The sequence below is a fragment of the Anser brachyrhynchus genome (genome assembly GCF_964034855.1).
Source record: "Anser brachyrhynchus genome assembly, chromosome: 3".
Lineage (NCBI taxonomy): Eukaryota > Metazoa > Chordata > Aves > Anseriformes > Anatidae > Anser > Anser brachyrhynchus.
The window spans coordinates 63326448-63349435 of NC_137696.1; the positions used below are offsets into that span (position 1 = coordinate 63326448).

The 22988-nt window shown below is 44.3% G+C and overlaps 1 protein-coding gene across 3 annotated transcripts in view; it reads right to left on the minus strand.

Moving 5' to 3' along the window:
• The window catches only part of HECA (hdc homolog, cell cycle regulator), a 27115-nt gene extending 4522 nt beyond the window's left edge, over positions 1-22593 (minus strand). For all 3 annotated transcript variants that reach the window (XR_013949597.1, XM_080588086.1, XM_080588085.1), the window contains exons 1-3: positions 22205-22593; positions 6075-7115; positions 2764-2918 (exon numbers count right to left, since the gene is read on the minus strand). Coding sequence is in view for 2 of the 3 variants with exons in the window: in XM_080588086.1 (XP_080444212.1) it covers positions 2764-2918; positions 6075-7115; positions 22205-22454 (1446 nt within the window). In the remaining variant the exon portion in view is untranslated. The remainder of the gene's footprint in view (positions 1-2763; positions 2919-6074; positions 7116-22204) is intronic.
• Between the last annotated feature and the right edge of the window lie 395 nt (positions 22594-22988).

A 22988-nucleotide genomic window follows, 5' to 3' on the forward strand; every position in this document is an offset into this window, starting at 1 on the left:
GTCAGGAAAATGACAACCATGGGGCCTGCCGGTAAGGATGTTTTTCACCCAGACCAGTAACTCACAGGCACGCAGAATGGTTTTCACATGAAGTAACACCTACAGCCCAGCAAAGTCTGGAGAGCAAGTTATTTCCCACTCTGGCAGGAGGTACAGAATTTCAGACCTTACATATATATGTATAGGTTGTTTTGTGCTAGTTCACCTCTGAACCAATTCATGAGCTCATCGTAAGAAGTGCTGTCTCAATAAGCCACAAATGAAGCCCTAAATTGAGGAGAGAAACTTCACATTTGTGAAACTTCACATTTGTGCCATGCAATCCTTACCTTAGAGTTCCCACTGTGTATTTGTTTAGGTCTATGTTTGAACATGATCTCTCCTTGAGATGTATCAGCATTTTAATCTTTTGGTTTAACAAACGTATAACTTGATCTACTTTATCAGCATGGCATTGTATCACTTTAACTATCTATTTAAACATTTATAATACGTATCAGGTTATATAAACTTAACACAAACTATTCTACAAAATCCAGCTGAGACAGGACCAACATTAACTGGATAGGTAGAAGAAATAATTAAAGGTGAAGGGTGATGAGAGGCAGAGCTATTCATAGTCAGCAGTAACAACAGCAACAAGTGTCTTCAGGAGACATCTAGCTGAGATATCCAGCCCATTTTCTGTGCAGAAAGCAACAGGCAGTGTGAAAGCTCAGCAGGGAGTACAAAACACTCAGGAGAAGCAGGAGATTTAAGACCACAAAGGAGGTTAAGAGTAAAAACAGCAAATGAGCAGCGAGGGCTTGATCTGTACCATAGTTTAACCTCACAGCCTCACGTGCTAACGAAAGCTTCAGCTCTTCATTGAAAAGAACACCAAATGATTTTCTATAGCAACCTTGACTTAAGGGACTTTCTTGGGAGGAGGGGAGGAAGCAATTATTAAAGTACTACTGCTGTTGAGACAAGACTCAAAAAGAAACAAATTATGAAGTCCATAGATATCTGCTTTGCTTGAAAAGCAGAAATTCTAAGAAATGCAGTCTAATGGGGCATAGATTTATGGTAATTTTCTTAAAGTGTGGGTTTTCCCCTCGCTGGTGTCCAGCCCATCAGCCAGCTTCCATCAACCTGACAGTGGATGTAGTTCATTATCCTACATGCACATTCTTGAAGCATAATGAAATATTTTGAAATAAGGTATGAAATTATTCAAAACAAAAATTAGCAAGGCAATTCAGAGTTAAATTATATACCATATTTAAATGTCATTCCTCTATATGCAGAATCATCTGTAACAATAAGAGTGAAACAATGACGCATATTACCCAGCAATCAGTTGCTGAAGCTAGTGGTTTTATATTCAGATCTATTACTTACCATGTACTGTCATACTGTCCATTAATCATACAATTAAGACTCTTTTATAACGAGACCTTAATTCCTGTCTTGTACATTCAAAAGAAGCAATTCAAATTTAAATTTCCTGAATTTTACAGAGCTAGTAAGTTAGCATCTGTGTTTTATCTTTAAAAGTCCCTATTTAAAAAAAGCTGCAGTCTCAAGAGGCACAAAAAGGGAGGCATCTCTGCTTTTTGTTGCAGTCGTTAACAATGTAATTTTATCCAGTACCAGCAACTCCACTTGTCTTGTGATCAACGCATCTTGGTAAAAATGTTAAATTTAAAATTAAACTGTGTCTCACATATTGGTAAAGCTCTATTAGAGATTGCTCTTGTATCGCCACATCTTCAAGGGCAGGGACTGTCTTCCTTTTAAGCCTCACTCAGAACTAAGACTGCTGGAGCTTAGAAATTTTACTTATTTTTGATCTTAAGAAATTAGGAGACTGCAAATCTTTATGGAAAGCATCCACAAACCATGAAGTGACCATTCTTGGAATGTGAACATCTTGGCAAGGCACCTGCTCTAACCCAGTTACAAATCCTGTGTGTCAGGAGCCAGCCACTGCCTTCAGACATGCCAAAAGGGACCCCTGCGCTGCACCTACAAAAACAGCACCCAGTGCTATTTACACAGCTGCCTACCATGGGTCATCCCTACCTCCACAACACAACTCTACTGAGCTTTGACACATCAAACAGAAGAAAAACCTTTTGGATGCCAATGGTCCTGCTGCCTCAGGCGTGTTATGTATCTACTTTGGAGTAAACCTAGGCTCTTCCTCACCCAAGATATGAGGTGAGCACTTAACAAAAGCTAAGCTTCTTCAGGCTGTGGCAGAGTACCATCAGCACAGTCAATTGCAGCAAAGATTAAGGAGAGATGGGTAATCTCCAAGGACAAAGACTCTTAGACCTTTAGATTTCCTCAGCTTTTTTGCAATGATTATCTTATGACAGAACTCAACTCAAGCAACTAGAAGGACCTTGAATGCACATATCTTCTGCTAAAAATGTGCAAATATTATTAAAATACTACTAGAATTTTACCTGATGCCAAAGGTAATGCTTAATGATCATCCCAAGCACCAGCTTTAATTGTGAATGCATTTAAAGGGGCTTTATTAAAAAAAAAAAAACGTAACCACTGACCATTACATTAGCTTTTGTCTAGCTATAGGCCTTTGTGCTCCATAAGTTAAGATAAAGGGCCATGGACTCAGCTTTCTTGTACTGCACGCATAGGCTGAAAAAGAAGGATGGAGGAAGGGAAGGGAGGAGAGAAACACAAACCTTTGCTTTATTTATCATTAGTTGGAATTTCACGTTAGAAATCTTACTTATCTAGGATACTGACCTGACAACAGGGAGATGCTGCCAGAATATCGTAGGTATACATAGTTCCCAGCTGATGCCAGCTTCCATCCCACCGGGACTTGCACTTAATGCAGATAATTTTGTGAACCCCTTCTAAGCAGTCTACACAAACAGCATAGAGATGCATAAGCCTTCCTGTGGACAGGAAACACACTTCTTAAGGAGACTGTAACAGAAGATTAAAACAGACATTTCCTGCAATGTGTTATTTGCCCTTTAGTGTTACAAATCACACCTTATTAAAATCTTTTTGAAAAGGGTGAACGATAAGTAAAAGATGTTTCTCTATCACAAATACACAGGACTTAACTGAAGCTATTTTCCATGAATGCAAAACTCAGGAACCAGTCATCATCCTGCCCACCCCAAACCCCATTCCTTTATTTGCTGGTAGACCTTAGCAAAGTATTTTGTAAAAGGAGTTGCTTAAGCTACATGAGCAGATGCCAGGTTAAGCTATGTGGTCAGCTGCCATTTTTCCACAAAGACAACTACCCTAGCTTCATCCCCACCCGACAGAAGTGGAGAAGTGTTGAAGCTTTTTAACAAGCCAGGCACAGACTCATTTAACAACTTGCCAAAATCTTTCAGCAAACAGGTAACTAAGGACCTAATACTCTTCGTGGAAAAAAGTAACAGCCAGAAGAGCTTTCTTTCCTGCGCTTTTTCCTGTTGATTCATTTACAGTAACTATATTTAAAAACATATGTTACACATACAACTTTAACGTGCCATACAGAACTACAAATCTATCAAGCTCTCCCACGAACTTAGGTTCTGTACGAACAGTGATTTCGAAAACTGAGTTACACTGCCTTCTGTAAAAATCAAGTGGCTCAGACTTTAACACAAAATACTTTCTCCACAAAAAGGTCACTAAACTCAACAATTTGAAATCCAATATGCAAATTTCCCGCAAAACAAAATGCCTTACACAAACTACAAAGATCTGCCATCTAGATTAGGCCTGATTTGTAGTGACTAGTAGTTTAGAGTAGGCTTTAAGTGGACTGACACAGAGTATAATTCTGTAATATACCATATTTTGCACTGCCATACAAGAAAAGGTTACGTAGTAATGCAGTTACAAACAAAACTACTAATGCAAGTACAAAACAGGACTGCATATAGTCTGTGCTTATGTTGGATTATGATTTGTGCCCTTTAGCATCAAAGGCCTGCACACATCACAATTCATAATTTAAGGAGCACGCACATCGTATACCTTTTTTCTAGTTATATGGAATAAAATATTAAAAATTGCTGACTAGTAACTAGATACTTTAAAGATAACGGATTGTTTTTTAACTTGTTTTCTTTTTTAAGCCAATTGTTTTAGAAAAAATGAGAAGGAAAATCAGATTCTACCTAAGATATATATAAACAATAAAGTTGCCAGTGTGAGCTGATAAATCCAGTAACTCCACATTGGGCTGTTCAGCTCTAGAGAAAGTGATGTGATGAGACTGAAGAGCAAATATAGTAAGCGCTGTTCCTAAAGCAAACAACACGAGATTGGAGCCTTTCAAATAACTCCATGTGCTAAAGCTTTGTGTTGTGTAGGAAGACAAATAATTTTCCTGAAGTTCTGCTCTGCTTCTGCATATTAAGATGTTACATTTCCCCACCACTTGATTTTCACAATCCTTGCTATATAGGGAATGAGACTCCTGATATCTTAAACATGCCTGATAAAAGAAGTGATTTTCATTACTAAAGAGAAAATAACACCCTGGAACAGCACCCTTTCAAGCGTAATTTCATTTCAAAGCATATTCCTGATAATAAACCATTTTACCCAGGACAAGGAGGTAAAAATTTTAACAATTAATTATTCACAGCACGTTGTCTGAGCAAGTTTTTCAGGTGTATCATCCAATGGGTAAAGAGCAATTAACTAAAATATAAAAAAAAATAATTCAGCAGAGTTTCATTCTTAGTGGCAAACAATAAGAAGTGGCAAGTTTCACTATTACTAAACCATCTATTAGCACTGATAAGATCACAAGCACATTGTGCATGCCTCCTCACAAAAGCAAATAAGCACTGTTATCTCACATAGGTATATTCTGCTTATCCTGGAGATTTTTCAGCTTGTATGTTTGTCTGTCACTTTTTCCCCTTGAAAATACATTAGGTAAGACAGAAACAATAATGTTAGCATGAATACAGTTCAGTGACTTAGTGCACTATGATTTAAATAAAGGAAAAAAATACAAAGTTTGTTGAGCAAAGGAATGTTACATGATAGATATTATAACCATGCATGAGATACAACATTTTATTGAAAGGAGAGAAACTTAAATGTTAAAATACCTCCTGCTAATGCATTCCCATTACACTTTTCAACATGTAATTTTATGTTTTTGAAAAACAAACTAGGAATAGTGTCTCTGACTTATGTTAGCCATACTGGCTGCCAGCAGACTGCAGAACAGACGTGTTTTGCCATGTACCACCTTAATCACTTAGTTTGGGACATATCTCTCAGGAAGAGCTGAGGCTCATCCCAGCCCATGTTTTGTTGTTGTTTTGTTTCTATTTTTCCTCTAGGAGGAGAAAAATGATACATGCCTTGCTCCCAGCTCAGCAGGGAGCTGGGACACGGTCAGGATGCTGTTCAAACCAGCGGCAATTTGGAACCAAATCTAAAGCCCCCACTACCTCAATGCCACTTCATCCCAGCATAATAAAAGCTTACTTTCACTATGTCTAACTTCTCCAGGCCACAGAAACAGTCCTTGCCAAGACTGCACTAACACATGCCAAACTATAGTCTTTGCCATGTTAAAAAAAAACACACAACACTAACCACCATGTGCAATAAAACGAAACCAATATTCTCTAGTCTGAAAGCAGATGAGAGGCACAACTGGCGATACAAATATGACTTTCATTGATGCTGCAGTACAGCATGCTTAACATAAAAAGTTGTTTAAAAGGCTGATGTATGTCTTGGAGCAAAACTCACAACACATAAATCAGTACATACACACTGCAGAACAGGGTGGCTATAGTCTACTTAGAAACTAGATGAAATATCTGCTGGTTATAAAACCAAAAGCAAGGCATGGATCTCTCTACACATCTTTTGCTTTTTGTAATTCATTCCTAAGCGTTTCAGCCTGACCCACATCATAATTTGGACATGACTCCAGCCTTTACAAAACTGCTCAAAAATGCAGAATCACGATGAAAATCTAAAATGGGGGGGAGGGTGAGGAAAGATGAGTAAGAGAAAGCAGTCCCATCACAGAATGAAACCTAGCATGACTGACAGACAACCTGTACCTTGAAGGTGACAGGGAACATCATATTCAATTTCATCGTGTCTTGATGGGCTAAGGAACAGGGTTCCATCCACCAGCGGAAACTGTTCAAACACTGGCAGTGCCCTGTGGCACAGCGCACAGTTTACAACGTTCCTGTGGCTGGCGCTAAGAGCAGCAAGAATAAACTTCCGCAGGTCCTCCCCTTGGCCCACTTGGGCGTCATCTTCCATTCGCACATGGAAAGTATTCAATTTATGCCTGGGGATGTGAGTGAGAAGCTCAGACAGGTCGAGCCTCCTCAGAAACTGCACGGGGGCATCGAAGTGTCCCGATCGATGTGCTTGCAAACCGGCTGCCCCGTAATCGAAGTGCGCGTTCCTGAACATGCCCCCACCGGCCATGTTCTTCTTGTGTGGCTCCAGGTGAATGGCGTTCTTCAGGAATTCTCCCAAGTATCGCGAGGAACGGGGGCCGCTGAAATGGGTGGGGGCAAGAATCGAGTAGCCGGTCGGTGGGGACTGGCCGGGAGAGACGCACGGGGAGCGAACCGCATAGCTCCCGCCAATGACACCCTTCTCTTGGGAGTTCTGCCTGTCCATCGAGTGCCTTCGCTGGATGTCGTGACTTAAGCCTTTCTGCGGCTTGTTGGCTGGCCTGCCCTTTTTGGCCTCTTCTGCTGACTCCGCCATGGACCTTCCCGTGCTCTTCTCCAACACGGACTTTTTCTTCTTGTCATCCTGCATCCGTTTCACCTGGTACCAGTCAGTGTCTTTCTTCAAATGACCCTGCCCACACCGGCAGGAGCAGAAGCGGAAAGCGAGGTCGTATCCCTTCTTTGTCCACATGTTTTGGCGACACTGCTTTTCGTTCCAGCTCCTCGCTCTGCCGATGCAATTGAACTGGACAAGAATGCTGCTCTCCCACTCGTAGAAGCACTGAAGGTGCATCCAGGTGCTGTAAGGGCAGTGCTCGTTGTTGCATATGACCTTCTGGTAGTCATCCTTCTCAAGGTCCACTGGCCTTCCAAAGCTACAGATCAGTGGAGTAGCACAAGGGGCTTCTGTGGAACATAAAGCAGACATATTAATAACAGGCTGCTCCTGGCCTGCACATGACACTACTCATGTAAATGCCGTGCCAAATACAAACACGAGTTCTTACGCGTGATCCGTACTATCAAAGAGCCCAGAAGCACCAGGTCTGGGTCAGAATAACAAATAATCTTTGCCAAAAAAAAAAAAAAGTACACAAAAGGAGCTATAGCAATGAAGGAAGAAGAAAACAAAAAGACAACACAGCTTGTTCAGCACTCAAAGCCGAAGCACCTCAGAAGCATTAACCCTCCTCAAGGCTCTGTGGACACTGTTGCGAAGGCAAGCATTAAGAAATAAGGAGAAAGCTTTGTGGACGTTTCTGGAGGGTTGCTTTGAAGCCTGAGAGGCAACATGGGAAGAACACACAGAAGTGCTTGTTTGAAAAACAAGCAGGATATACAGCTGGGCTTTGCAATCATAAGGAGAGGCAGGCATTGATCTTTTCTTTGGGACCGAGCAAGAGACGATAGATAGCGAGAGAAATGGGAACCACGGGACTTTGAACAGCGAGACAAACAGGTCATGTTTCTTGTACAGGAAGGAGGTCCTTCGTTATGTTTTCAGGATATACCACCATTACTGACCTACCTGATAGCTAAACTTCACAAACCAGATAGTTCTGTAACATAAAGACCAAACACCACGTGGTCTTTTATGAGCAAAACAGCAGCCTTTGCTATAACCTTGAGCAAAGAACAGACTATTTCAATTCTCTCCCTGTAACAGTATCACCTACACAAAGATGTTCTGTATTTACGACCAAGGACATTTTCTCCTCCCTCACCTGAATACCACAGATTACAAACTACTCCAATTTCTGACTGCATCGGCGCAGTTGGAAGGCACAAAAAAAAAAAAAAGAAAAAAGGAAATTCTCATTGGGACTTTTTACTGGATCTTAAGTGAGTCTAATTCTCACTCCAAAACAAGGTTCTCAGATGCTTAGTCAAATATTACCAAGATTTCTTTATATTTCTACCGTCTTACTTCCTCAAAAGACACCGCTCCAATAGGACTGGCAGGCTGCCTTTTTACCTCTGCATTACTGCATTCAAACAATCACACACTTCTTTAGGGTTTTCCCCGGTCAAGTGCTGCCTCACCCAGCGCAAAAGGCTGCCGGGAGCTCCCGAATCCTGCTTAGAGCTCCAGGACTTGCGAGGGAGACACATGGAGCCTCACTGCAAGAGCCTGCTGCCGACTGGGTATTTTTCCTTAGGATTTCAAGCTTCTACCTGATAAAGGGGAAAAAGAAACTTCAGTTGTGTTGTTCTTAATCCAGCTCGTCACTGCTTGAGTGAATAATACAACATAATCTGCACTGGGGTAACAGGTTTTATGCTGTTTCCTTTGCTGGTACTCAAGACGATCAATAATAGGCACACAGCAGCAACTCAAAGTATGTTTTGCAACAACAGGTCATTGGCATGCTAGAGTTTTTGCCCCTTTCCAAAAATGCTATAAGCAAGCAAACAAAACACCTTCAGTAAATTCAAGACCACGGAAGTTCTTCAGACTTATTTACCCAGAACACACAGGCACAAGGAGTACAAGAAAATTTTCCCAAGCTGTTCCCTGGAACGTGCTACATCCTCATCTCATTTTTCTGCCTCTGCTTCACATGCCAGAAACAGCACAGTTGCAAGGAGAACTTGCTGCAATACCCTTCCTTCAGGGACTGACTATAAACTGCAACAAAGGTGCGTTCCCAAGAACGTTCTCCTGAAGCAAAAAAAAAAAGCCTATTTCAGTTCACAATACTGACTCGTTCAGTCATTCAAAAGGAAAAGAAGACAGATTACCAAACTGGAGAGAACAGTGCTAGTTAAGAGAAGCATTGCCTTGGGACTTTTTGGAAGTTCCTCCTATACAGGCGACATGATATTCCCACTGCTTGTCTCAGGTCTCTGAAAAGCCTGCTGAGAACACGCAGGCTTTGGGATGTCATTTGAGAGGCATGAATTTTATAGGCAACCAATGACTAATTTTTCCTCCGTGTTTTTACTCTGTATTATTGAGCGTAATGTCACTGTCTAAATGCAAAAGTGAGTAATTTATCTACTCTGAGTCAAAATCTGTCATTTCACCAATTCACAGAGTTCTCCATCCATTCTCCCAGACCGTTACCTTTGATTCAAGTCACACTACGCCACACCAAGCACCTCTGCAAAGTTTTTCGTTATTTGCCATTCTTTTATCACACTTAAGATCTGAAAGCATAGTTTGCAATAGTAGCATCCGATGCAGTTTATCTCAGAAAAGTCAGTTAAATTGAAACCATTCAAAGCTCCTCATCGAAAGTCAGATGTGCAGCAAGATATAAGAGGTACCACTACGAACAGTTCTCACTATGCATTTCCCACATTTATCTATTCCGGTACATATTCATTTCCACCACTGCCAGAAGGCAGGAAGAAAGGACATGCCAACAATCCACTTATGCTCCCCCTGTGTTTCAGAGTGTAAATGTTCTAACAGTCGTGCATGTAATTATAGCTGACAGCCTAGAGAGTTACTACTACACAGCCACGTCTAGAGAATCTCCAGTTAAGAATAAAGACTTTACACTTGTTCGTCCATACCAGCATAGTTAACCGACTAGAAAATAAAAGAATTTCATTAATGAGACTTTGAACACGGTTCTGATTTTGGATGGAAAAAATACTTGATCTCCAACTCTCTAAGAAGTTTACTGCCTCTTTGTCATGGGGACAAGAAATTAGATTAATAAAGTGGCTGAAACACGGGGAAACAAACAAACAAACCAGTCTGTGTATTCCACACAATGAATTCACAACTATTTGATTATAATAATGTTCTGTATGTCTAGAGGCTCTTTTAAAGTGTGACTTTCAACACATTCTTCCCCTTTTTACTGGTCTATCACCAGGACTGTAAAATGTGATCTTCTCCAGCTCTTCCTTGAGAACTTAAAGCTGTCATATTACCTGAGAATTTGCTACCTATCATAACTATGAGGAAGAAAAACATTCAATTTTTGGACAGCAATGACTTTATCAGACATTTCCTCACCTCATCTTCTACCCACTCAATGTAAATTAGCTGGTCACACAACCATCATAGCAGAAGCAAGCGTAGGATAGCCAGAAGACAACAACAGAGCAAACAAAGAGTCTTCTCCCACACAAAAGACTCCACCAAACTGCTAAACAGTGGAACCGAAGTCACCCTGGAAAACATCATTACCAAGACAAGCAGCTGTTCCTTACTAACATCTTCTGGGAGAATACCTGAAATTTCACTGCTGTCCCTGCAGTAGCACAAGAACCACTAGAAAACCAGCAGGTCTCTCTACCACGTGCCCACACTCCTGCAGCAAGAGTAATGACAATCTACTCAAGGCAACCAGTTTTTTTTTTTTCCCTGCTTTCACTGACACAGGTTTATTATTACAAAGTCCAGTAGTTTTGAGAAGATCTTGATAAAAATGCTGCAGTATTCCCACAACAGAATTTGGAGTGCCCATTACAGCTAAAGCTTTCAGCATTAGGTCCTACCAATTCTATACCATCAAACTATCTAAGAAGGCAGAAAACTCCACTAATTGGAAACCGTACAGAAATTATCAAGCCAACATTCAGCTCTGTCTAATATTTCAAACTTCATCACGTCTATTTGTGCAAAACAGAGTCTTCAGGACTGGACATCCCTTGCAAACTTCTCTCCATTCATGTCTCACAAAAAACATGTCCCTGCATAAAAAAATAAGTAAGAAACAGAAAGCAAAGCAACTTTTTGTCAAACTTTACCAGCTCACAGGAACAGATAAGTCTTAGGAGCAGAAACACCAGCATTCAGATTACTTAGTATGGGATCCACACTAGTAAATGTGAAGAGCTCTTCCCATCAATTCACACCCTCGAAAGTGCTCCGCGTTATTTAATCAACATTTTATAAATGAGACTAAGCGCTTATTACGGAATTACAAAACTTTAAACATTCTCATTATCAAGCCCTTCTAGTTCCAATCAATTAGAAATGAATTTTAAGATTATTCCTCAAAAAGACAGAGGTAAGATCACTGTACTCATGTTTTATGGTAACTGTACTGCAGTTACTGTCAAGAGCGACCCACAATAAGCCTCTTCTGTGTAAACAGAATTTCACATGAGCCAAACTGCCCATCCACACATGGCAGCCCCAAGCTGGTTTGTCACCTAAATATAAATAGACTCCAAGTAACTAACACTTGTCAGATTTCTGGTTACAAAAAAATAAACTTCAGGAAAAATTAAAGGCTAACAGGTATCAGGGAAGCATCCATTCTCCTAGCAGACCCTTTTGAAAGAAAGCCTAACTGACCATAAAAGTACCTCTATTTTACCTTTCAGTTTCAAGATCTCTTTCACAGCCTGAGAGAACAAAACACGGCAGCACGTAGTTTTGTGCAGCAGAACAGCTTTGGTGTTTAGAAACAAGTGTCCTGCTGTAGCGGAAAGGCTGCTGATTTGGAACCACAGCCGCACAGTGACTCTTCCAAGAAGTTACAGTTCCGCAATAGATGTTCTCTCATACTCCTCTGTAGTAATTTTGATCAGTAATTCTGAAACTAGGCGTATGGAGCAGCACATACATGCTCTCTAAAACAGAAATAACAATATTCCAAACAAACATACATCCGAGCAAAGATAGCTCACTGCTTAAACAAGTTTATATTTTTGACAGAACTTCCATAAAATTAACTTTTCTTTCAAAAACAAGAGCACGATGGAAGACTGCAGGAGCTTGTTTGTGTGTTTGGCTTTTTCTCAGATTTTCCGTTCAGGTTTAAACATCAGCAGAAGTCAGGAACACAAACAGAGGATTGAGATAAATGTCCTTCAACATGGAACACATCAACCTGTTTCTACATTAAAAAAAAAGCCTTTAAGACAGTATATGAAGACCACCCTTGCCGTATAATGACACAAACGAAAGCAGCAGAATAACAACTGTCTGAGGAACTTTTCTGGTGAAGTAAATGGAGGAGAATGTTTACTTCTGTTTACACACTCATCAGAAAACCAAAGATGCAACCAGGCTCTATAGCCTCGGTTTTGTGACTGCTCTCATTTGTTCTAAATCCCAGATGCGGATGCCTGAAGCAAATTTTGCTCTTCCCCCCATGTTCCCACATTACCCATTGTGCAAGCACCAGAGACTTTCAGTCAGTGGACAGAAACAGATAATTATTTCCTGTACTCTCCAGCGTAGGTTTCAGCTCCCCTCCCACGCTTAGGATCGCTAGTAAAGCTCAAGGGTGGTATTAACAACATGAGGCTGGGGCAGAGGAAGGAGAAGTGTGGTGCTGCTGGAAGAGGCAGTCCTATTATCATTTTAAAGCAACTGTGAGGAGACAGTAGGTTTTTATGGATCTGGAAAAAGATATGTCCAAAAAAAAAAAAAAAAGCTTAGGTCTTGGCATTGAGTCAGCTGTAAGACACCTACTACAGCCTGCTTTTGGTCTACCGTCACTCTAGCACCTCACCATCTACACCACGGACACTTTGCCAGCACATTACTTAGGCTAGAAAGGATACCTGTGGGACACATACATTACACTTTAACCTATATTACCAGCTTCACGTGAACAGGGCTCTCTTCACAACCCTACACATCCAAAAATTGTTCACTCTGTCAGCCTGAACCGGAGTTGAGTCCCATCTGTGGAAGGCTACACCCCACCAACCATCTGCATGAATCTTGAGAGCTTCTCCTACCATCAGGATAGCTTTATTTTAATTGAAGTCAGACAGTATTATCGTGCTAATGCTGTAGCGCAACTATAAAAAGAAAAAGAAAAAAAAAAGTAAAGACACAACAGCAATGAAACGGGCTGAAAACTTGTATTAATTGCCCAATGTGTCTGCTCTGGTAAACCTTGAAATATAATCTGACATGCAAAAGATTACCAAGAAGTGACAAAAGGGTATTGCCATATGCATAGAGCTAAGCAGCACAAATCATACAGCACTACAGAAACAATCAGTCACCTTCCTAAAAGCCTGAACGCAGCAGGAAGAATACACTGGGAAAAAATGTTTCACAAGTGGATTCAAAAGGCAGGCTTGCATGTTCAGTGCAGCAGCAGCAACAACATATAACAGCAGAAAAACAGTAAGAAAAGTCTTTCAAAACAGCTTGGCTCACTGCTTGCATTGATAGCGCTCACTGACGATGACTGATGCCTATCCAAAACTTCTTAGGCAATCTATGCAGACTGATTAAGATTAAAGTTTCCAGACCTTCTCTTGAAGGGAGGGGAAGAAACAGGACAGCAGTATCTGCTCAGCCACCCAAAACATCGGCTTTTTGTCTCACGAGACTCCCTATAACATTCTTGGAAAGAAAAGCCAACACTACAAGGCCATCTTCAGCAATCGGCGGAGCAGGACAGCGCAGGCTGATGTTTCACCTGGCACAGCATAGTAGCAGTGGTCAATATTTACACTTGGAAGGGTCTTAAAGAGAATAAAAGCCATAAGCAGCCTGGCTGTACCTGGCAGCTCACCCAATGGGCAGGATGTCAGAAGTGAGTAGTCACATGAAGTGACCACCTTCCCTTCCTCAAGAAGATTTCAAGAAGATTTCAGGTAAGCTGGAGTTACTAAACCCTGGTTCAGCTGGAAATTCAGATGACAGGAGTCCTGGAGGGTGCAGCAGAGGCTAGAACCACCTCCGTGCACTTCACGCTCAGCCTCCAAAGGCCTCTCTTCCCTCAGAAAATCTGAGGAAGGCCTAACCACAAAGCAGAGGAAAGAGGCAACGGAAATCATGAAGGCTTAAGTCGTACCTGTCACATTAACACCTTCTAACTTGAAGCACAGCCAGAACAAATGCCTGTTTATGAAATCTGCGATTAGCACATGATACACGGTTGGTGTTATCTATGGCTCTCACTCAACCACCCACTCCCAGTTCAGCCATCACATCACCAAAGTCAGTCAGGAAATCAAGAGCAGCACTGTACAAACCAAGGACAGGAGGCACCTACATCAGCACAGTAGCTTTGCAGTTTGCTTGCACAGCCATCTGCGCTCCAAGCTGGACCAACTCTGCCTACACAGCTGAAACCCATCATAGAATTCATATGGTCTTACAGAAATTACCAAAATCTGCAAGGTTATCATCATCTAGCTAACCTAGCCAAATCTTTCCATTTAGTCATCAAAACACAGAACAACTCAGTCGCCAGCTTTGGCTTAGGATGTACAGAGTCTCTCTGCACAGGAAAAATCCTGCCCTGACTTGATGTATCCCCTCAGTCCAACCAAAAACATCACCAGTTCACCATACCAAGGGGAACAGACCCCTCAGGATAACTAATGCCAACGCACTCCTGATACTACCACGCAAATCCTGGGTTGGCATCACCAGGCCAGGTAAGGAGCAGTCCTCTGTACCACAAGCAATTGTGCCAAGGTCAGGAAGACTCCTCGCACTGCTCCATATAGGGTGGATGTTTATGGTGTCCTCTATCATGGTGAATGCAGAGATTGGTGACTACCTCAAGAGCGGTGGGCTTTAATGTCTTCTGAACCTTAGCTGTTGCTTTGTCCACACCTGAATCATAGAATCATCCTCACAGCAAAGCATTTCCACCGATAAATTCTTTTACTGTAGCCTTACAACAGCCTTCAATACCTTGAAATGTTACAGTAAACTCACCCTCGTGTCTGACGAAACAGATATCCTAATAACTAAAGTGGACTATAATGCACCTGCCCTGGCAAGTTTTCAGTGCCAAATTCCAGCTTATGCTGGAAATAAAGGGATAAATGTGGCAAGGCAAGTGAAGAAGTAGGTGTCTTAATACCAAGCACAGATGTGGACTGGATTTGCCCAGAATCAGAGCCAGCTAGCCACGAGGCCCTGCCCAAATGCACAAGGAAGGTAACAGTAAAGGGACGGAAGGCTGAATCAAATGGTATCGTTTCCAGCTTTAAGTCTAGCGGTGTTTGTCTCATTGGTCCATACTTTCCAGGTTTCAATATGACAGTATTTTTATTCTCATGTAAAAGGCTAAAGAAGCTGGTAGAAACTCAGTGGGAAGCTGGGGATGCAGCCTCCCTAGCTGCTGCATCTAGCGTCTCGGCAAGACGACAGCTCCGGAGGTCGGAGCTGTCACTTCCAATAGACGTCTCTCTCGCGATGCTGTGCTGGCTCCCAGCCCGGCCTGTGTGCCACCTCTGGCACCCGCGCAGCACGCAGGGGCCTCAGCTGCACACCGCTCCCAAAATGGTATCCTGGAGCACAGCAGCGCAGCCGGGGAATGCCAGGCACACTCAACAGCCAGGCTCTCACTGAAGCTATCTCCTCTCCCAGCAAGCATTCGAGACGGGAACAGCAGCAATATCCCACTCAAGCCCTGGCAGGAGGACTGAAAGACTCTGCCATCGCGAGAGAGAGAGAGAAAGATAAAGGTTAGAGTGAATGCTCTCAAGATAAATGTCACTAAAGTCTACTGGGAAATGCCAGTGCTCTGCTCAAAATCCTGCCAGCTTTCAAAACAGAATTATCCACTCCAGTGACTAGATTACTACTTCAAGAGGCCTGTTTGAAATTATTTGGATTTCTATGCAAACTGTTTAAAGAAAGCCCGTGCCCTACTAATGCTGTTGTAATTCAGATACCTTGAAGATTAGCTGGATTATCTTTCCCTGAGCTATACGCAAGGTTTACCTCTATTTTTCCTCGCATGTGCTGTAGGAAGAAAAGCAGAGAAGGAAGGATGCCTGCCAGTCTTTATGCTACTTTCATATCAAAGGATGTGTCAATATGCAAGGCTGAAGAAAACTTACAAACGTCTCCCAGGACTAGAAGCTGGTTTGTCACTGCTTGTTAGATCACTGGGAGGAAGATACGGGATGAGTACACACAAAGTCAAGCAATCAGTTCAAAAACTGTGTTTCCTCACATGGAACCTAACAAACGTCAAGCATAACCCTTACTCATGTAAGCGTTATGCTTCAACCAGTGACTGATCACATGAGCACAATGCAGTCGGGCCCTGATACCCATTCTGATAGCAAGCAACTTAAAAAAAATTAAATGTGTACTTGCTTGTATGAAAGGATATTTATTTTATTCAGCAACACCATAGACATGATCCCATTTGCAAATGCCTTGCATTTGTCACAAAAGGATGTAACTGCATAGCTTTAAAAATTCCAAAACTAAGATAAAGTGCTTTCAAAACCAATCTGCATTGATAGAGACAGTGGAATTTGCATTCAGCTGATTTCTGCAGTTAGAACTCAATGGAATTAGGAAGAAAAATGGTTCTCCTTTACAAAGTGTGTACGAATTAGATTCTGACACTCACTGCAACCAAACAGAAACCTCATTTTCCAGGTGGCTTCACCGACATCAGTGGGACTCCCTCCCTCAAGCTAAATAGTAAGGAGGTTCCAACACCCAACATCACTAGACTGCCAAACTGGAATTAGATGTTATATGCAGCAGGGAATATTCATCAGCAAATACTAATCCACACTTATATATTAGAGTGATTCATGCTCTAAAAATACATTTTTTAATTGAATACTGCACCGGCAAATCTTCTGGCCCTCTAACTACCCCACCTCCAGAATATAAGTGTTTTTTTTGTAAATCTTACTGGTTGGCTGGTCACAGCTTTCTATATATTAGTCACCCTAGTGCTGAATGATTTGCTTTCTCCATACACTTGTCTTATGTTAATATTTTTATTTGAAAGTAAATCAAAGCCTTACAAACTTGTACAACACAGGCGAAGAGTATGCAGAAGCCCAGCTGGCCATTTTAAAGCCAGGTACCTAGGAAAAAGTTCTCTAGAGATCTCATATGAACATGAGGATATTAAAATACAGTTTTTAAGCTTCTTGGAGAATTTCTTATTTGAGAAGTTATAAATATTCAACTCACTCTGGTACAGAGTACATCGTACAGAGCAGATGTATACTCCAATACGCCCACTGCATGAAGTGTACCTGCTGCACATCTCTCAGGGAACACGTCATTTACGAGGAAGGCACATTATAATTTTAGCTGTGTCCTTCTGGGGTCTGGTCCTCAGCAAGGCGATCCACAGGGGGTTCCTGATGGTAAAGGCAGCCAGACCAAGGCAGAAGTACAACTGGGAGGTACAGAAGTGACCCAGGCAGCCCAGCCCCATCAACATGGGCACTGCTCACACAACCCTTCAGCTGGCACAGCACAACGACGTCCCAATGGGACCTAAAACACCCACCTCCATCAGCTCCCCCCCGCCTTTCCTCCCCTGAAGGGTTTTCATGACAAGGATTCTGCATAAATCTGCACCTGCCAATTCCACCACACATCCTACCAATTTGCAATTTAAGGTCTCACCTTTGCCAGTGGGGAAAATGCATGAACTTAAGCACACTGTAAAATAGCAATTCAGAGACAGATATACTTTTTTTTTTTTCCCCTCTCAACTTTAGCTTAGTTGGCTCTAATGAACCTCTGTTAAAGGGGAAAACTACAGACGTGGAGAGCAGACAGCTAGATTCTCCTTTTCTCTCATCTTCTCATGGCACCAATGCTGGAGAGACGAGGACACGGGAACAAATCAGGAAGATGCTAAGGTAGGGACCAGCAAGAGGAGGAAAAGGACTTGGGTCTACTGGATAATGAGACCAAACATGAATGCAAGGCAAAGAAAATGGATGGAGCAAAGAATTTTAGGGCCAGAAACAACTGTATGAGGGGTCTGGATCAAGAAGTTTATGGGATAAAAGGGATAAAAGCTAGACTGGCAGGAGCTAACGAAGTAAAAGTGCCCAAGCTCATCAGGGCACAAATGGAGAAGGAATTTGCCATTCAGAAATATCAGATCTGACATAAACCCTGTGGACGGACCTTCCTCTGCTGCTGCTCAGAGCAAATGATCCACAAAACACCTTGCCTCCCCACATTCATTTATGCCTGTAGATGAAGATTACCAACTACTGCTATTGCCAATTTCTGTAACCCACAGGGCTGAAGTCACTGAGGCATAAACCAAGGTAGTTACGGATGTAATTTTATATGATAGCTGAGATTTTCCAATTTGATTAAGAAAACTAACCTAGAAAATTATCTAGAAAAATACAACTTTATTTGGAATTCAACCGCTCTGAAGACAAAAATCTACTTCTGAAGACAGGAATCTAACTAACGAGGCTTCCCACTAAACCAAATTTCAGTTTCCTTGTGCATTATGACGCTGGTAAATTAGTCCATTAGCCCGCCATGACCTGCTCCTCATTCAGCACAGAATATAGATGTCACTTTGGTCAAGAAAAATTGAGCTATCATATAGAAAATTTCTCCTTGCTCTGAGGGAAGATGTACACATGGAAATTCTCCAGGAAAAGAAATGGGAAGGCACAGGAAAAGAAGTAAGAGGAAACAGAGGAATGGAAGGCACAGCTACAGAGCGAGAATGCTCCTTGTGGCCTTCATCACAATAGCTGCCAAAAGTGGCAGTCCAACATGGAGAAGAGTCATCACATCCAGTCAGTATTTATGACCCATCCTCTCAATCCCCACCATCCAAAATCAGACTCATAAGCCTGAACCCTTCTGCTGACTTCCACCACAGTCTGAGCTGTAAACATGCACTCATTAAAACACCACCAAAACAAAACAAACGGGTGCCCTCCTGGGCAGAGGAAGATCAGTCTGTGTTTCTCAATCATCATGCCAAAAATTGGCTGACACTTGGAGGGAAAATTGTATAAAGCAAAAGTTTCCATAATGTAAAAGAGAGCAACACCTTTCTGCTGTAAAGGGCTGCTATAAGAGCAGCTCTGTGTAACGCAGCACCGCTAGTCCCGGCTGCAGAGAGAAGCCCAGGAGAAGTTAAAATTTCTGTTTCATTCTGGCATTTGGACGGGAGGCAGAAACAATATATGGACCACAAAGAGAACAATGAAGACTTACATAAATAAATAAATAAATAAATAAATAAATCTGAGTCACTGTCCCTTCCCCGGATGAAGCAGGGTCCTGATGTGACCATGTAACTAGACTGTCACACTGACATCACGATGCAAAGCCAAGGCTCGCTTGGCCCACAAGGAGCAGCATAGGGAAGAGCCTCCCTGCACCCAGCACACTTAATCCTCAACACAGATAATCTCCCATGAATAATCGAGAGTTGACTGTGTACAGCAGAACTCTATTAACCTCACAACTCGCTGCAGCAGGCCGTGTCCTCGGTAAACTGCTTAGTGATCAATTAACCGTAAGCACACAGCCTCTTACAAACATCTCGAGTCTGGTAACGGGATACTTGCCTCCAAGGCCCAGCTACACTACACAGCTTCATTTCGGATTCATGAGTTTTATAGACAAGAGGGAACCTATTATCATCATCTAGTCCTTTCCCTGCACATGAGAACTGGATTCCCAGCCTCGCTGCATGACAGGAGCCACTTTTTCTTTCATTTCCTGAACCAAACCTGTTGAAAGCTTTGGATGTCTCAGTAAAAATACAATTTACGAAGCTTCCAGCTGAGGATTATCTGATGGGCGGTAGCCTAGGTAAAATAAAACTAGCAACCACACCTACTCCTCCAGCCTTTAGGAGTACCTGAAACGAAAGATATGGCTAGACACAGTGACAAGTCACAGATCAGGTGCGCTCACCAGGCGCTTCAAGTAAATACCGAAACCAACTTCATACCTCTGTTGTGAGGACAAAAAAAAAAAAAAAGGAGCAGAGGTATAACAAAAGAGACAAAGATGTTTCTGACCACTGAAGTCATGAGGAAGCAGGAAGGGAGAGAATAAAAAGCATCTGAACTGCATGAGGTTCAACCAGTCCAAGTGCAAGGTGCTGCACCTGGGCCGGGGCAATCCCAGACGTGCACAGACCGGGAGAAGAATTCATTGAGAGGAGCCCTGCAGAGGACGACTCTGGGGTTCTGGTGGACAAAAAGCTCAACATGAGCCAGCAGTGCGCGCTTGAAGCCCTGAAGACCAACTGCATCCTGGGCTGGATCAACAGAGGGAGCTTGGTGGGAGCTGGTGGAGGGAGGTGATTGTGCCCCTCTATTCTGCCCGGGTGAGGCCCCAACTGGAGTGCTGCGTCCAGGTCTGGAGCCCCCAGCACAAGAAGGATGTGGGGCTGTTAGAGCGGGTCCAGAGGAGGGCCACAAGGATAATCAGAAGGCTGGAGCACCTCTCCTATGGAGAATGACTGAGGGAGCTGGGGATGTTCAGCCTGGAGAAGAAAAGGCTCAGGGGAGACCTTATGGTGGCCTTCCAGTACTTGAAGGGAGCCTACAGAAAAGATGGAGAGAGACTTTTTACAGACAGACATAAGACAAGGGGAAATGGTTTTAAACTAGAAGAGGGGCGATTTACATTAGATGTTAGGAGGAAATTCTTCGCTCAGAGGGTGGTGAGGCACTGGCACAGGTTGCCCAGAGAAGCTGTGGATGCCCCATCCCTGGAGGTGTTCAAGGCCAGGCTGGATGGGGCTTTGGGCAGCCTGGTCTGGTGGGAGGTGTCCCTGCCCATGGCAGGGGGGTTGGAATTAGATGGTCTTTTAAGGTCCTTTCCAACCCAAACTATTCTATGATCTCAGGTTAGCTCTTAGAAATGCAACTCTGACTTCATAGAAGTCTGGCAAGCTTAGAGTAGGGATGTGCAAGGCACCTGGGACACTGTCTCAGAGGTGAAGGCAGAAAACCTGTCCCACCAGCAAGCCGTAGTGCTACGTGTGTTCACTGCAGAACTGGTAGCACTTTCCGGACACTGCATGTGGAACATGGCTTTGTGCTCCCCCCACAAAGCATCCACACCTGAACGCACCATTTTCTGTTGTGCTTTAGAGAAAAAAAAAAATTGGGAATGCCATTTCTCCCCACCTCAAAAGACAAGCCAACACACTAACCAACACGGTCTTGTGCAAGACATTACCTGCAAAGTACATGTCACTGGACTGAAGTCATGATAAAAATGCTCTAGAAATCACAGAATTCACACAGAATCATCTAGGTTGGAAGAGATCTCCGAGATCACCTAGTCCAACCTCCGACCTAACACTAAGTACTCCACTAAACCATATCACTAAGCTCTACATCTAAATGTCTTTTAAAAACCTCCAGGGATGGTGACTCAACCACTTCCCTGGGCAGCCCATTCCTCCAACTCCTACTAATTTCTATGGTGTTTTTTTTTTCTTTTTTCCCTTGCTCACTCACTCAGAAGAAACAGACCAAAAAAAAAAAAAAAAAAGAAATTCTAAGCATTCTCCATGACTCTCTGGAGTAAGTAATATTCTCATAAAAGCAGTCTGGCAAAAACCTTATGAGCCGAAGCAACGCGTAATTAATCGCTAATATTCCTAAGGAAAAGTTTCCATTAAACGATACGCGGGAATTGGACATCTTGAAAACTGTAGTAGGATTCTTGGAAAGGATTCTTCATCGACTAGCAGCAGCCAGGCAAAACTACTGCCAGAAAATATAAAGCCAGTCGTAGCTACCCCCTCGCAGCTTTTCCAAAGCCTTTGATTTGGGAGGGGGAAAAGGCAAGACGGGGAGCTCTGCGGAGCTCGTTGTAGAGCTAATGTCGGACCTGAGAATTCTCTTTTTTGCTTAGCAAAGGGCGTAAGGAAACGCTCGCCAACCTCCCGTTCTGGCCTTAAATACCGTTTTGCAGCAGGGCTATCTCCGAGCACGAACAGCAAAGCAAGTTTCTGCAGGATAAAACCTTACCGAACCCCCCCCCCCAGCCCCAACCAGCCCCCGACCGAAGCGGCAGCACAACACCCGGCCCAGCTCGGGAGCACACCGCCCGCGGGGGGCCGGCCGCGGCGGCATAAAGCGGGGATTGTTGCCCCGGGCGCTGCGCTGCCATTTCCGCACCGGGCGCTGCCCACGGGCGGCCGACGCCCGCTGCTGCCCACCCGGCACCCCCCGCAGCAGCCTCACCCCACCTCGCCGCCTGCCCCAGCCGCCCGGCTCCCTCCGAGCCCTCCCTCCCCTTCCTCCTCCTCCGCCCGCCCGGGGCCTGCGCCACGGCGGGAGGAGGCCGCGGGGCCGGGCCGGCCGCTCACCGCTCTTGGCGTCGCCGCCCGCCGCCGCTCCTCCGCCGCCGCCGCCGCCGCCGCCTCCGCCGCCGCCGCCCGCGGCCGCCGCCGCTCCTCCGGCCCCGCCGCCCGCCGCGGCGCCGCCACCGCCGCCGCCGCCGCCTCCCGCCGCCGCCGCGGCGCCGCCGCCGCCCGCCGCCGCCCCGTTCTCCTGCTCGTCGCCGCTGCTGTTGGCGCGCTTGTTCTTCTTGCCCTTGCCGCCCTTCTGGTTCGGCATGGCGGGCGGGCGGGCGGCGGCTGCGGAAGGCTCCGCCGCTACCTCCGGCTCATGGCGGGGCCGCGGCGGCCGCCCTGCGCTGCGCCGCGCCCGCGGTGGGCGGCGGGGCCCGGGGGAGGGAGGGACGGGGAGGGGAGGCCGAAAGGCGGGGCCCGCTCGGCCGCCGCCGCCGATCCGCGCTTCCTCCCCGGGCGGGCGGCGAGGGGAGCGGCAGGGGCGGCGCTGAGGCGGGGGGAGGCCGGGCACGGGGCCCCGGGCGCGGCGGGGGGGGTCCCGGCCCCGCTCTTCGGCGGATCCCCGAGCCCCCGCGGGCAGGCCTCGGGCGGCCGAGGTGGGGTGGGACACAAACTACAGCACCCCCCGGGAGGGGAAACGTCACCCAAAGGAGCAGGAATAATAAAAATAAATATATATATATCAAAATAACGCAGTCGTGTGTGAGGAGGAGGAGGAGGGAAGAAGCCTTGCAGTGCTGAGACCCTAAAATTAATTTCACTACTGGTGAGGGACAGCAGAGGTGAACCTTCGGGAGCA